The following is a 15,801-nucleotide window of genomic DNA, read 5'->3' as shown; positions in this document are numbered from 1 at the left end:
TGCAGCCTGCACACTGCCTGAGCAGCATAACTACAGCAACAACACAATTTGCACCCACAGCTGCTGTTCAAGACACACATGTGTTATTCTTGACTCTAAACTTTCCTTTGACAGACAAATCTTTTCTGTTGTTGAAGATAGCTAAAGATAGGGAAAAGTCCAAAACTTTATTGCATCTGGATAACTGTAACTCCCAAGTCTCCTCCAATCTCTTTTGACATCGTTGGAGATAGTTTGAAATTCAGCAGCAACACTGTCAATTGACTCCAAAAAAATATAAATACCATTCCAGCCCTGGCCTCACTGCTCTCCATTTTAGAAGTCAGTTTAAGATTGTATTTAGTGTTTCTAAGGCTCTTGATGGTCAGGACCCATCTGCATAGCACCAGTCTCATTCATTTGCATTCTTTACATGTCCTGGGGTCACGCCTCAAACTAAAAGATATCAGAGCTTATGCAGTCACTGCTCCACATTTGTGGGATCAGCTGCAAGTTGATTTTGAAGTCTAGGCACAGAAATCCACCTTTATTCTCCAGCCCACAGAGAAAGGGCATGTGTGTATTAGTATCCTAGATTCCTACAGTTTTAAAAAATAATTTGGTGTTGTTGCTCCAAACAAGGCCTCACCATTTATTTTTACACAGACTTTCATAATGAGACACTAAAAAACATTCTTTAATGAGATGAAATGGATCTTCATCTCAGGGCATGCGTGATGTAGACTGACCAATCAGGCTAACATGTAGCTGCAAAAACTGTGCATCTTTGGAACTGATTTTAAAGAAGAAACATAAATAAATGACTAAAAACACGAGTTGACATATTGCAAGATATTTCTAGCACTTGTAGCTGTGCTCTTATCAGAACAACGCAGAAACTGACTGTGGTGACACAGTGACTGTATGACAAACAATGAAAACCACGAGGACAGGAAGATGAAATTGTCTGGTTAGCTAATAATGCACTGGTTGCTTATGTTGGTGTGCAGCTTAAACAAAGTTGTTGTTTTTTTAAATGTATGTATTGTGCCCTACATAAAGAAGGCACAGCTTATAAGACTGCTTTGTGATTTTTTTGATTGCTTTAATGCAGAATTACATTCTTTCAGGTCATCATACTGAGTCCCAAAATGGGTTTTTATTTTACAATGGGAAATTCGTTCTTTCATTATTTCCCTTTGGCAGCTGAAATCCCAAAGTTGCTACACATTTGCAGAAATATTACAAGACCTTATTGTTTCTCTTTTTGATAGGTGGAGTGTGTATAAGTGCGTGTATGATACTTTTACTTCTTATCATTTTAAGCCAAAAAAGAGATCCTTGTTGGTTTGACTTTCAGGGTAAGTAGATTTTACACATTATCATATTATATGTGACAATGATATTCATCCTGTGGATAAATATAAATGCCTGAATATATCACTATGTATAAAATATGTAAAGCTAGGAATTTGTCGACCTGTTGACTGAGTTGTGTTTGCAACGTCAGATGATGAGTGTCATGGCAGCACTGTGTGTGAACATGTTGAGAACCAACATGTTACTGAGTATCTTCATTCTTTCAAGTGAGTTGTTTTTATTTCAGAGACATTACTCCAACATTTGAACATCTGCATGCATGCTAATATTTTCCACATTATTTTAATCTAGACACTAAATTCCTAAATTCACAGGCGCTCTGGCTGCTTGTCCTGAGGATTCAGCTTTACTCGTCACTACACCAGAGCAGATGGAAGCACTGAGTGGATCTTGTCTCCAAATCCCATGTAACTTTAGAGCTAAACCAGAAAAGGCTTTTAATGGGAGAAGAGCAGTTGCTGGAGTGTGGATTAAAAGTGACAGTAGACTTTTAATAGATCCAAACAATGTGATCTACAACAGTAGTGGAGCAGTTAGCATCTATCCAATGAGAATTACTGGGAACCTGAGTCAGAGAGACTGCACCACTCTGTTTTCTGATTTATCCACCAAGTACACAGACACATACTTCTTCAGAGTAGAGAGTGAACCATTCAAGGCGACAGCTTACTGTGATCATCTTCAAATTACAGTTAGAGGTAAGAGAGTTTATAATAAATAACAAATTATATTATTTATATTGTTATAGAAAACTTTAAATCATCATCATAAATCACAGGGCTGAAAGTTAGAGTAGAGAGAGGGAAAATGCTGTGCTGGAGTCATAACCAAGAAAAGAACTAGGTATAACACAGCCCCGTCCTCCAGGGCATGAAGCAGGTATGGAGGAGATCAAAACTCCAGACATCCAGAGGCCCCCAGAACACAAGAGACCAAGAAAGACCAACAGAGGGGCAGCCGCGCCACTGTCCCAGAAAGAGCTGAGGAGAGTCCCAGATGAGGGCTCACTCAGCAGCCGCGGAGCAGAAGCCAGGGAGAGTTGCAGTGACGCGCCCGTGAGCTCCGCCAGCAGCCAGCCGTGCCTGAGTGACCGAGCCCCAGGCCGAGAGGCCCAAGCGAGCCCCAGGCTCCAGGCCCCGATAAGCGGCCGCCAAGGAGTGAGCCGGTGTGTACCTGGACGCCCATCCCCGGACACAAAGAACCACCAACGCACCGATGCCTGAGGGAGTCCGCCACTGGCAGGGGAAGTGGTGGTAGGGGGAGATAGGCCTCCAAACCTTGGAGGGCCTGAGATGTCCCCAGAGAGCTCGATTATATATTTAAGAGTAGATTTAATATGAAATGCAAAACTTTGTCATCTGGGACCAATCGGTTTACTTTAGTGTGCCTAAATTGTTTTCACAGGGAATGAGCACAAGTACATATTTGCTTCAATTCTAGGCGTATAAGATGTATCAATGCAGATGGCGATCCTCATTGATAGGTTTGTATTTTCAAAAAATCCACAGGAAAATGAAGGTGGTTTGAGTACTTGAGTAAAACGTAGTTTTTGTCAGCACAATAACATCATCACTGCTGAAGATCCAATCACAAAGATTTACAGGGTGAGTTGAAAGAGTGGCGTGAACTGAACCACCATCACTGAGTAGCTTTATAGTATTTTTCCTCAAATTTTATCAGAATTGGTTTATTTTTCCACTGAGCACAATGCTATTTTTTGAGACATTATTGTTCCCAAGTATGTATTATTATTAAATAATGTAATGAGATTACACCTCTATGCCAATGAGTCCTCAAAGCGCAAAGCTTAAAAACTACACACTTGTAAGTACACAACTGTATTTGAATGGTTATCAGCCTTGTGTACTAAAATCCAAATAATACCTGTATTAATTTGATGTGTCTGTTGTGAAACCACAGATTCTCCTTGGAGGCCCAATATTACAATCTCAGGTGATCTGAAGGAGAAGGAGTCTGTCACTATAACCTGCTCAGCTCTCACTCCCTGTCCACACTCCCCTCCTCAACTCACCTGGAATCTCCAACAAGACTCTCCCAACAAAATAGAGGAAAACACAGATGGAAGCTTTACAACTAAAATTCAGCAGAACATCACTCTGTCAGACACACATGATGGAAAGAAGATCAGCTGCTCTGCCAGATATCCTGTGAACCAAGGAAAAGACACCAAGACAGCAGAGACAGAAGAAACTCTCAATGTTTCATGTAGGACTTGAAGGCCTTATCTTTTAGAGAAAACCTTAATAAAGAGCCTCTTCTCTCTTTGTGCACCTTTATTCACTCCAAAATCTCTTCCAGATCCTCCCAGGCTGATCAGTCCCACTGGTCCTGTATCAGTGGGCAGCATGGTGACTCTAACCTGTTCCTGCCAGGCAAACCCTCCTGTTGACAGCTATGTCTGGTTCATGACCAGTGGTGATAAACTGGAGATGATCAAAGCTGACACAAAGTTTTACAGCTTTGAGGTGACCAAACTCGATCGAGACAAATTGTTTTACTGCAGCTGCGGGAATCATCTGGACATCCAGATATCAGCAGGCAGTCAGCTGCTGTTTGAAGGTAAACACAGGAATTGCATTTGTGAGGAGTCATTTTCCATCAAGGAGTTGACTGTGCTGTCGCATTGCAGGTGATGAACACTGGGGGAAAATGACTGTAATGAAGACTGTGGGAATCATAATACTTGTCAGCACACTGGTCATCTTTGAGTGGTGAGGCATTTCAAATGTATTTACATGAGTTACAGCATTAATTATAATGTAACCAAAATCAAATGAGAAGCTTTCCTCCTTTCTAACTTGTTTCCACCTTTTTCTTTCAGCTGGTTTAGATCGAGACGTCCCAACAAACCAGAGGCAGAAAGATAAGCAGAGCTTATAGTCTAACAACTAAAGTGTCTGCAAGTCTCATGAGGAAGTATAACCTAAGGAAGTAAAAACTTAAAACATCCCTGCATTTACTGCCACGGTTAGCAAGAAACGAAAGCTTGTACAAGTTTCTAAAATTCTCTGTTGTTTTAATGGTAGTACAGAAGAAAGGTGTAAATACTAGTGTCCTCACCAAATGTAGAGCACACAGCATACCGAGCAGCCACATGATAGAAAGGCAGTTGTTGCTGGTTTTGAAAAGTGCCACAGTGCAGCATTTAAAAGCTAAAGAAATATATATTACCCAATACTGGGTGGCAGAATCCTAATTCCCAAAAAAAGCATATCACTGATGTGTAAATGCACTTGTATTTTCTACCATTATGATCAGTTTGATTCATCCACAAAACCACAGAATACACTTTAAGAGTTTCATGTAACACTTGAAACTCTTAAAGACAAATTCATATAATAAACAAAAGCACTGATGAAAACAACTGATCTAGCCAATTATATATATTTAGAAAAAGATTCATTACTATAGCTTTAACAATAGCAACATAGAAACATTATCACCTTCATAGTACCAATGATGAATTAAGTAAATTCCAGACATTAGCAAACTTATGGATAAAGACTGTGACCTGGATGATTTTGGTTGTCGTGTGTTTGTTCTGCTTTGTGTTTGTCCATGTCATCTTTCAAAAATAAAAACAATCTTTATTGATTTCATGATTTTCGACTGATTGCTGAAACCTTTTTTTCCTCTTTAAAGGTCCACTTTGTGAGTGAACTGGATGCATGTGTTTCACAACATGTAGTTTTAAAGAGAGGAAACTGGAGTAGGGATGGGTATCGTTTAGGTTTTATCGGATACCGGTGCCAAACCGGTACTTTTGAAACGGTGCAGGTGCTTAAACGGTGCTCAAACTGGTGCTTAAAGAATAGAAAACACAAACTTTGTCCTAAAACCTCTCATGTTTAGCTGTTTTTTTTGTAAAAAGATAACAATGTTAGCCTTTTCTGCAGCTATGGGGCATATATGGTATCACTCTTGGCTGGAAGCAGTGCTTAAACAATGGAAAAAACCCCCACAAACTTTGTCCAAAAACCTAGTTGCTAGTTGCTAGTTCATCTTACGTGTATTAATGTAATAACGTGGTTAGCCTACTCAACGTAAATTACGCACGAACAACATTAAGCCACTCACTCAGAGAAGAACGGCTGCTGCTGCCATCATCATCCGTCATCATTTCTGCTACACTGGCAGGGCTAGGGGCCAGGACTCTACTCTTCGGGTTTTTGGGGGATGTTGCTCCGGGCCAGATAACAGGCAACCCACCAGCACTCGGTTTGCGCAGTGGCGTGTCTAGAAAATCTTTGTTGGGGGGGCCAGGTAGGGGCACAGATTTGGAAAAGGGTGGCAGATATAATTGGCAGATGATGTTTAAAAAAAATTCTACCAACTGTTAGTATTTTTACTGACATGTAGTGCACATATGTTTTGGGCAAAAACATTTTTGAATATTAAAATACGAACATTTCTAACATACAATTGGCAAATTAGCCAATGCCAATGCAAAACTTTATCTGCCTGTTAAAAAAAGAAGATAATCTTCTCACAAACTGGTGTTTGATTTTGAAACAGGAAGAAAGTGGGGAAACAAATGAAAAGACTAACATTTGAATGAAACCTGAAAGCAAGTAAATACTTTCTATGCTGCCTTATGATAAACTTTGGTAATACTGATGTATAAAGAACAACACTCGCTGATGATGACATACAGTCAGCTGGCATGGTAACACTGCCAGTATTAACCTGCAGGGCTGGACTGGGACAGAAAATCGGGCATTTTGACTAGAGACCGGCCCACCAGGTATTAAAGCCATAAAGCCTTTGAATGAAAACAAACCCTGTTGTGACAGTGATGTACACTGTCTTGTTGGTATATGTATGATTTCTATGCATTTTAAATCAGATAAAAACTTTGTTCGCAAGATTCAGATAATTATTTAATAAAAGCGAGACATTTTAAATGAGAATAAGAAAGAAAAGTATTTCTTTGTGCCCCCCTCTCCCTGTTAATGCCCCCCTGGCCCCCTGGCAAAACTTTGCTAGATCCGCCCCTGCACAGTTACCAGCTGTCAGCTACATAGAAAAAATGATCCTGGTGTTATTTGTCTCTCAGAAACAGTTCATAACTTCCCTTCAACTCATTCATGTCACCTAAAAGGTAAACCTGTTTCTCCATCACCTGTTCAGCTCTGATGATTCAGTAAGGACATCTCCTGGTTTCATCTTCATGTTTCCCTCTCACCACATATCCAAACTGACATCATGACCAGCAGTTTTACAGCTGTGGCTCCAGCAAACATCAGATGATACTAGAAATTAATATTAAATAAATTCTAAAAACAGCTGATCAAGCTTAAACGTGCTGCTGTTGTTTAGCGCGACATCCGCTGGTTTCCTCTTTCTGGCGCAAAGTAGGCGATAAACAAACAAGAGAGAAAAGCCGATCAGGAGAGGGAGGGGGAGAGGATGAGAGAAGAAGAGGCAGCTGTGCAGCGTAACGACAGAGTAAAACCAGCTTTGTGTCTTTTTCCATTGTAGCTAAAGTTCGGGACAAACTGCGTCCCTTCTTAGCTCAACACGAAACACATAATATTTTCTCTGAATGAGGGACCATTAAATTTTTTAAGGAGCCGTTGGCAACTCTACTAACTAACCTTATGAATAAAATAAAGTTCACTATCAGTAACATCATAGCACCCACCCAGCTATAAATAAACTCCGTCATGCTAGCTAGTGCACAGTACGTGTTATTGTAACTGACAGTAAAAAGTCAGCACAACGAAAATAAACTCCACCTAAACTTGGTTTATATCTGACCCAGATAGACTGCAGGTCATAACTTCTTACCTGTAGTTCAGTTCACCTGACACTCGGACCGGCGGCCGCCTCGGGTCTCTCCTCCTCCTGCCTCCCCTTTCACTCATCCACCTGCTGGCCTTTGTGGAAGCTCCGCCATAGTCACCACCAAACAACTGAGTTATTTTTACACATCTGCCAGCATCTGGCCAATGCACCACCTCTCATTGTTCATGCCGTTACAAAAAAAAAAGAAAAAAAAAGTCATCAGCCCACTGGGCAAATGCTTGGGATGTAGTGATGTGCGATACCACTGATTTCCTTTCCGATCTGATACCAAGTTAAATTCAGGGTGGTATCGACGATATTGATCCGATACCGATACTTTGTACAATAACGTATTTTATTTATTGTATCTTTTATTGTAACTTCATCATGATTACAAGACATGAGATTACTAAAGGACTCCATGAGAGACGTCTATCTCCCCCTAGCAGCACCTCTCCCTGTCCACTCCTCCTCTTCAGTTCCCCCTTAACATACGCTCGTTATATTCTGTGATATGATTTACTCTGAAGTGTTTGACGAGGTTAGTGTTGTTGCCACAACACCTCACTTTTTGCCACATGTATTGCAAACCACATCTCGGCTGTTTGTGGAGGTAAAATACTTCCGCACATGACTCCATTTACGCTCAGCCATTGTAGTGAGTGCGCACGCCATAGTGCTGCGACACATTTATACAGCTGTATTTTGCACATGACTATGGAAGGCGGAAGAGGAAGTAGTTCCTTCCAATGTAGACAATCCGAATGATATAGTTTCTTTCCACTGTGTTCCTGTTAATGATAAACTACAAATTTACCCTAAATTACTCAAATGTCGATATTTTAATGTGAGAATCGATTCTAGAACATAAATAACTGGTATCGGAGGAGTCGATATTTCAGTATCGATCCGCACATCACTACCGGTATGCCTGATGGCCAGTCCAGCTATGTTAACCTGCAACCAAATCTGCAGCTCCCTACAGCAATGTTATGACTTGGATTGTATCTTATAACTTATAACTCTTATGCTCAGGAAAAAAAATAAAGTACCGAAATGTGCGCTGCTTTTCGGTCTGGTTACTGTCTGGTTACTGTCTGGTTACTACCGTTTATGTCAGAACTGGTGCCATAATGGCACCGGATACCGGTACCCATCCCTAAACTGGAGGTTGAGATTAAAGCTTTCAGTTATAACCAGTTTTAATCATTTGTGCCCATACATCTTCAGAATACTTGTGTGTATAATTACTGTTGATATTGCAAGGATCCGAGATGGGTGGGGTTTGCTTTTCCTGTTTTCTTTAGGTGGGTGAGTGGGTGTGGCCGCAGTTCTCGGGGTGTTCAGCTTGTGGTGTTTGGCATCGTCAAGCTGGTGATGAACAGCGGTGTGCCAGCTGTGCTTCAGCTCTGTGGTAATGGGCTCATTCCGGGAATCTCCAGCTGTAATCTTCATCTTCTCGTCATCCCTCTGCAGCTACTCCTACTAAGATCGCTCGTCTGTTTACTCCATTCGCCCCCTGGAGAACAGCGTTAGGCACGGATTCCTCACTCCGGACCTTCACGCTGGTGCTTCACCTGCTTACCTGGATTTCTCCTCATCACCTTCCTGCACCTTTCCCAAACGTCCAGCTGCCTGCTCCCATTAATCTAACGTTACTGTGTGTGCGCTTATCACCGGTCTTTGTCCTCTTCCTTTCTCCTCAGGTCCTTCCCGTTCCACTTGCTCACCAAGTGTTTCCATTTTTCTTCTTTAATTCACCATAAATCAACTTTTTCACGTGTTTGTACGACTGAGTTGGTTTGCCCCTTTGAATCCACTCTTAGTGAAACATGACAGATATAATTTCATTCATGTTATTAAATATATAATATAAAAGCACAAAACCTTAGAATAACTCAAGTTAGTAAAGAAGCTCTTTGATGGTTTTTAAGTACTTTGAGACTTTAACGATGTTGTAATCTATGACTTTCTTTATCAGAGGATATTAACAGGAAGGACAGATAAGTGACTATTTTTCTGCTTCGGTCAGAGCATCATGTGATGCCATGCCTGTAGCAGCTTTGCAACCAAGCAGGCTGGCCTTAGGACACTTTCTTAAAGAGCATGTTCTCCTTCTGAACTTCCTTCTTTTTAACAGCAGTCAGGCTACATGGTTCACTGTAACTGTGCTAAAACCCCCTCATTTCGTTGTGAAATCACTCGTTCACTTGGTAAGGAAACATTTCACTGTTACTCTCTAAAACTAATAATTATTTATTATTTTACTTAAATGAAAGACGCATTAAGTAATTTTAAATGTAATATGTATTAAATTTTACTTAGTTGTGTTGTTGTTTTAAATGAACTGTGTGATTATAGATTCAGAGAGATCACTGCTAAGAAAAAAAAATGTCGTTAAATAGGGGAAGTTCTCTGTGAAACAACTTTGTCGGGGCTGTTTTAAAACTTCATGTGTGGAATGATTAGATAAACAGATGTCTTTGTGTTTGTCTGTTAAAATGCAGGGAAGGAGTTTGTGAACATGGTGACAGTCGGCATGTTATCGGTTCTCCTCTTTGTTTCAGGTGAGCCGTTTGTTCACTTATATTGAAATCATTTAAAATGTGAATTTTATTTGGAAGAAAAAGTGACCCTGCAGCTACTTTTTCCAACTGTTATTGTCCTAACTTGAAATTGAAATTCTTTAATTGGTATTTTCTCTTTGGTTTGTTTACAAAACAAGAATTTAAATGATAACAGAAGAAGAAGTCAAATGACTGAAAGGGTGTTGGCTGAAGCTACAGCTTGTAACACCTACAGCTTAAGAAAAAAGAAAGTATATTAAATCAACTACACTTTTAATGTCTAATTTAAAAACTGAATCATGACAAAAGAAAAAGAAATAATCAGTAACCCTTTATGTCTAATTCAGCTCTAGATGAGCTCTGTTAAAACCTGTGATTGTGTAATAAACACACAGATACAAAAATCAATGTAATTGAATCATTTAATCAAACATTATGTTTTAAATCTTGGTGGGACTACAGTACAGTATTAATGTGTGAATAACTTAATCCATAAAATGTATTTACAGGTGCTTTGGCAGACTGTACAAAACAACCAGCACTCTCCATAACTGCACCAAAGAAGCTGGAAGCACTGAGTGGATCTTGTTTGCAAATCCCATGTAACTTCAGACCCAAAGACGAACCGACATTTATCAGCACAAGAAAAATCTTTGGAGTGTGGATTAAAAATGATTCTAGATTTGGCAAAAATTCAAAAAATGTGATCTTCAACAGTAGTGGAGCAGTTAGCATCTATCCAATGAGTATTACTGGGAACTTGAGTCAGAGAGACTGCACCACTCTGTTTACTAATTTAAACACCACATACACAGACACATACTTCTTCAGAGTAGAGAGTGAACCATTCAAGGCAACAGCTTCTTGTGATCCTCTTCAAATAACTGTCAGAGGTAACGAATTCTTGCTTTTTCATAGTTAAAGCAAACAATAATTTTGTAGTTTTGTTCTTGATTGTTAGATTTTTTTTCTCTGTCTATGTCTGTTGAGGATATACTATGTCACAATTATTGTCTTAATAGCCTGAATGGTGTTTATATTTCCTTATTTATAATGTTTGCTCTGCTCAGGATCTGATTTCTAAAATTATCTATGAATTTTGGATAACGAGATCACAGGATGAAGTTTGAAGATTTGAACATGTATAAAGTGTAGTGTGCTCTTCATTTCTAATATGTTTGTGATGTGAAACCACAGATTCTCCTTGGAGGCCCAATATTACAGTCTCAGGTGATCTGAAGGAGAAGGAGTCTGTCACTATAACCTGCTCAGCTCTCACTCCCTGTCCACACTCCCCTCCTCAACTCACCTGGAATCTCCAACAAGACTCTCCCAACAAAATAGAGGAAAACACAGATGGAAGCTTTACAACTAAAATCCAGCAGAACATCACTCTGTCAGACACACATGATGGAAAGAAGATCAGCTGCTCTGCCAGATATCCTGTGAACCAAGGAAACGACACCAAGACAGCAGAGACAGAAGAGACTCTCAGTGTTTCATGTAAGACAATCAGAGTTTGTTGTTGGATCCTGTCAACATATCATGATTGATGGGATCCCCATTATTTATCTGTTTATAATGAATAATAAGGATATGTGTTAATCTTTTTCTCCAGATGCTCCTAAAGACACCTCAGCATCCATCAGTCCATCAGGTTTGGTGTCAGCAGGCAGCTGGGTGAACCTGACCTGCTCCAGCAGAGCCAAACCTCCAGTCAGCAGCTTCACCTGGTTCAAGAAGAGCAGAGATGGAGCTGTGAAAGTATCTGAAGGAGAGATTTACAGCTTCAATGTAACAGATGGAGGAGTTTATTACTGTGTGGCCACTAATGATCTGGGTAATCAGACATCAGCAGAGATTCATCTTAATATTTCAGGTAAATGTAAAATGATAGATGAAAAGGCTCAATTCTAAACATTGTGTTTAACTTTAGTCATAACAGATTGATCAAAATAATCAGGAATGGGATAAATCTTTTCAGAAAAATGTAGGTAGTCAGCTGTTCATCACGGATGAACATCTTCACAAAGTACAAGTGCAAACAGCAGGGGAAAGTAAAATAAGGAGGCTGGACATATATGAATGAACACTGAGTATACCGAGCAGAAAGACTCAACATGTGTTTCTTTAGGAACTGATACGTGGTGGGCTGCTGTTGGAGGGATCCTTGGGATCATCACACTTATTTGTTTGGTTTTCATCATTTGGTAAGTGTCTGTTTCTTAACCTATTTTAATAATTTTTTTTAGCATTGTGAGTAGCTTGTTCATCACTTTGTTTATTTGTTTGTATTAGGTATTTTACAACATTGTCTTATACTTTGCCTAAATACTGTAAATTGTTACATTTTGGGTGAATGTCTTAGACAAAATTAGGATGTTTTGGTGTGCATTTTACATTTATATGGTCGCAGAAGTAGATTTTAAGTGAACATGACATCAAAATCAAACGTAAAGTTGGACAGCTACTCAGGGTTGTGTCATTCCTGCTGGTGGCCACAAGGTGGCAACATAGCACAACATGAGTCCGTTAATGAGTCAGATAATTGTTTGTGCACTGAAGAAACTTCAGGGTTGAGTCAATCATACTTGAACGTTTCAGGAAAGTAATTTTACTATACTATTTTTGTCTGTCTGTCTGTCTGGCTAAAAGTTGTCTTGTTCCTTTTAGGCGGCTGAAGTCAGTCAAACATGGAGCTTCCGATCAGACACAGGTGGGAAAACTGAACTTTATTGTGGTTTTAACATGACTGCACAATAGTGACTGCAGTCTTTTCAATTCAGTTTAATTTTTTTTTTATATAACGCCAAGCCAGCTTCATGAAGAGCTTTATAGTGTAAGGTAAAGACCCTACAATAACAGACAAAACCCCAACAATCATATGAGGCCTTATGAGCAAGCACTTGGTGACAGCAGGAAGGAAAAACTCCCTTTAAACCAGAAGAAACTTCCAGCAGAACCAGGCTCAGGGAGGGGCCACCATCTGCTGCACCTGGTTGGGTTGAGGGGAGGAAGACACGACAAAGACACCCTGTGGAAGAGAGACAGAGATTAAACATAATTAAATGGAGAGTGGCATATAAACGCACAGTGAGTGAAAAAGCAACATAATGGGAATCATCCAGCAGACTATACCAACTGCAGTGTAATAAGGGAGGATTCAGGGTCACTGATCCAGTCCTAACTATAGGCTTTATTAAAAATAAAATCTTATCTTAAAAATCTTAGAAAAGTAGAGAGGGTGTGTGTCTCCTGCATCCAAACTGGAAGCTGGTTCCACAGAAGAGTGGCCTGAAAGCTGAATACTCTGCCTCCCAGTAAGTAAACCAGCAGTCTGAGGACAAAGTGCTCTAATGGGGTGAGATGGAGCAGATTCCTCACTCACATGAAATGCGATTAAACGTCCTGTTTTTTGTGTTTTACTTGCTTTCAAAGCATCAAGTTGCTACTCTGAAGGTATCAAATTATATCACTGATTGAGTCAAACAGAGTTTTCTCCCAGTTCTTCATTACATCTCAAGTTTGGTGTGTTTGATTTCAGAGTCTGTCTCTCCAAGAAGCAGCCAGAACAGCAGAAAATGAAGACATCCATTATGGACAGATTGACTTCTCCAAGCAGAGACCCGGACCTTCTTTAGACCGATTGCAGGAGAGCACACAGCAGCAGGATTTGGTGTATTCACAGGTCAAAGTGTGCAAGACTCAAAGCAGAGACAGGCCATCAGAGACAGCTGATGGCCCAGAGTGTATCTACGCTCAAGTGCAGAAGAAATGAGTGTGGAAGTGTCTGTTGGTGAAAAAGCACTTCCATACAATATTTCTTTTAAAAAGGTACTTTGAAGTGAAGTTTGATTAGCTGTTTATCTCCAGTAAAATATTTATTATTATTTTTTATCATTTCGTGTATTTTTGTGTATTTATCATAAGTTTATCATATATATTTTATTTTTAATGTTCCTAAAATGAAGATGATGCACAGTTATCAAATTTTCTCTTTAATGGCTTGGCATTCAAGTGAAATATACTTTTGTATTTATTGAGCCAAAATATTGTGTTCTTGGAGGAGAAGCAAAACTGCAAAATGTTGCATGAAATTAGCTTCTTACATTTATTAACCTTCCCAAATTAATTTATCATGTTTTACTCTGAAGTTTTACTTATAACCCACAGTAAATATCACACTAACACCCTCACAATTCCTAATACACTGTTTATTTAAAAAATGGGGATGTGCAATGTTTACTTTATTAGGTACACATTGCTAGTATTGGGTTGGCCTCCCTTTTGCCAGTCTTAATTCTTTGTGGCAGAGATTTAACACGGTGTTGGAAACATTTTTCTTAATTTTGCAACATTTTGTATCACAGCTGCTGTGGAAGGCATTTGAGTAAAACTCATTCTATTATTAAAAAAACACAATCTGATATAATCTGAATATTGTGACATGGTGGCTTAGTCTGCTGAATATCCATTACACCACCAACAACCTGGCCTGTTATTAGCAAGGATCACTCCATTCTTCCATGATCTTCATGTCGTGCTATCAGAGATGCTCTTCTGTGAGTGGTTATTTGCATAACTTTCAGCTTTCTGTAAGCTTGAAGTAGCTTGACCAATTCTCCGCTAATGTCTGGCATCGTCAACATGTTTTTTTCCCCCATCACTCACTGGATGTTTTCCAGTGAGAACCTTACAGATGGCTGTGTGGGGAAATCCCAGTAGATCAGAAGTTTTGAAATACTTGGAGCAGACATTCAAAGTCACTTAAATCACCTTTCTATCTATTTCTGATGTCTACATGCATGAATGCTGCTACACAACTGGATGATTAGATATTTATGTTAACGAGTGAATGTAAACGGCAATACATGGGTTTGTTTGTTAGTGAAAATGAAACACGGTCAGTGAGCCGATGCAAATGTTTTGATGTATGGCTTAACTAGCCAGTACACCTGCAATATCATGATATTTCTGTATTTGACATCCATACCCTAAATCTAATTTCAGGTACTGGATGCTAACATGCTGCCATTAGGCATACTCAACTAAGGTACTGTAATTGTAATGTTACAGTTTCATAAACAGAGGTGCGTTTTGTGCCTTTCTCTATTGACCTGGTCTTTTATACTCTGCTTTGACCTCTGGTGTGCCTTAACACCACACAGGCGGAAAACAGTTGGTAAGCAGGTTAACAGGTCTGTGTGCTTGTAGACGATTTGTCACATAGTAATCAAGAAGATGTGACAGATAATGATAAAAGTGAAGAGAGGAAATGAGAAAAAGTGAAAGATGATGAGAGGACAGACTGTTAGAAATGTGTTAGATGACGACAACAAGAGCAGCAAGGCACATATATCCTTAAAGGTGCAAGTGTTTAAGTATAAAGTAGTAGAAGACTGCTGTCCTGCATAAATGTTTAAGAGACTTTGTGAATCACAGTGCCGCTATCTGTCACGTGGTGTGACTACATCATATTATTCCTTTACCTTGTTGCCTTGGAAACACTTTGCCTGTCAGTACTGAAATTTAGTTTAAGTTGAATAACTGATACCTGGTCAGACGTAGAGTGACTATATTATATTTTCTGGACCGTCAAATACAAGAAACTAAACCAGTAAACTGAACATGACACACACCAGACAGGAGACTATCAAAGTAAAACAAACGCACAGAGGGGGACACAGAGGACAGAGACACAAGGGGAACCTAATGGACAAGGAACCAAACAGAGAACAGAAGAACCTCAAAACAGACAAAACTAAAGACTACTAATGAGCCTAAGACATAAACCATAATACAAAAATGACACCAAAACACACAAAACTCAAAACACTGGGTCAAATGACCCAGATAAATGACAATTCCTTTTTTTTTTTTTTTTTTTTTTTTTTTTTTCTTCCTAAATGACATCAGAAACAGCAGTATGCGACATTACGTGATGGCAGAGCTTCAGTTCATCCTTTGTCATTTTTTTTTTTTTTTTTTTTTAATAAATAGGACAGGGGGAATGAATGAGAGAGAGAGGGGGAGAGAAAGAAAGAAAACCAAAGGGGAGAAGAGACGG

General features: G+C 39.5%; 2 protein-coding genes and 1 long non-coding RNA gene across 3 annotated transcripts in view; all 3 read left to right on the top strand.

Annotated features, from left to right (window-relative positions):
* LOC146662014 (uncharacterized) overlaps positions 1-15,801 on the top strand; it is a 122,984-nt gene that overhangs the window by 68,397 nt on the left and 38,786 nt on the right. The gene's annotated exons all lie outside the window — the stretch shown is intronic.
* Positions 1,490-4,853, top strand: LOC146662017 (myelin-associated glycoprotein-like). The gene is made up of 6 exons (XM_085418407.1): positions 1,490-1,565; positions 1,674-2,057; positions 3,280-3,585; positions 3,679-3,939; positions 4,010-4,091; positions 4,202-4,853. The coding sequence occupies exons 1-6, from the start codon at positions 1,490-1,492 to the stop codon at positions 4,245-4,247; spliced, it is 1,155 nt and encodes a 384-aa protein (XP_085274533.1). The 3' UTR covers positions 4,248-4,853.
* On the top strand, positions 9,320-14,112 carry LOC146662016 (sialic acid-binding Ig-like lectin 13). The gene is made up of 8 exons (XM_085418387.1): positions 9,320-9,380; positions 9,675-9,734; positions 10,244-10,627; positions 10,932-11,237; positions 11,353-11,613; positions 11,869-11,944; positions 12,408-12,450; positions 13,279-14,112. Exons 1-8 carry the CDS (start codon positions 9,320-9,322, stop codon positions 13,510-13,512), a joined length of 1,425 nt encoding a protein of 474 aa, XP_085274513.1. The 3' UTR covers positions 13,513-14,112.

The sequence above is a fragment of the Rhamphochromis longiceps genome, linkage group LG9 (genome assembly GCF_057381845.1).
Source record: "Rhamphochromis longiceps isolate RC_006_pf linkage group LG9, R_longiceps_female_GT1.1, whole genome shotgun sequence".
Classification (NCBI taxonomy): domain Eukaryota; kingdom Metazoa; phylum Chordata; class Actinopteri; order Cichliformes; family Cichlidae; genus Rhamphochromis; species Rhamphochromis longiceps.
This window is presented reverse-complemented; position numbering and strand designations above follow the sequence as displayed.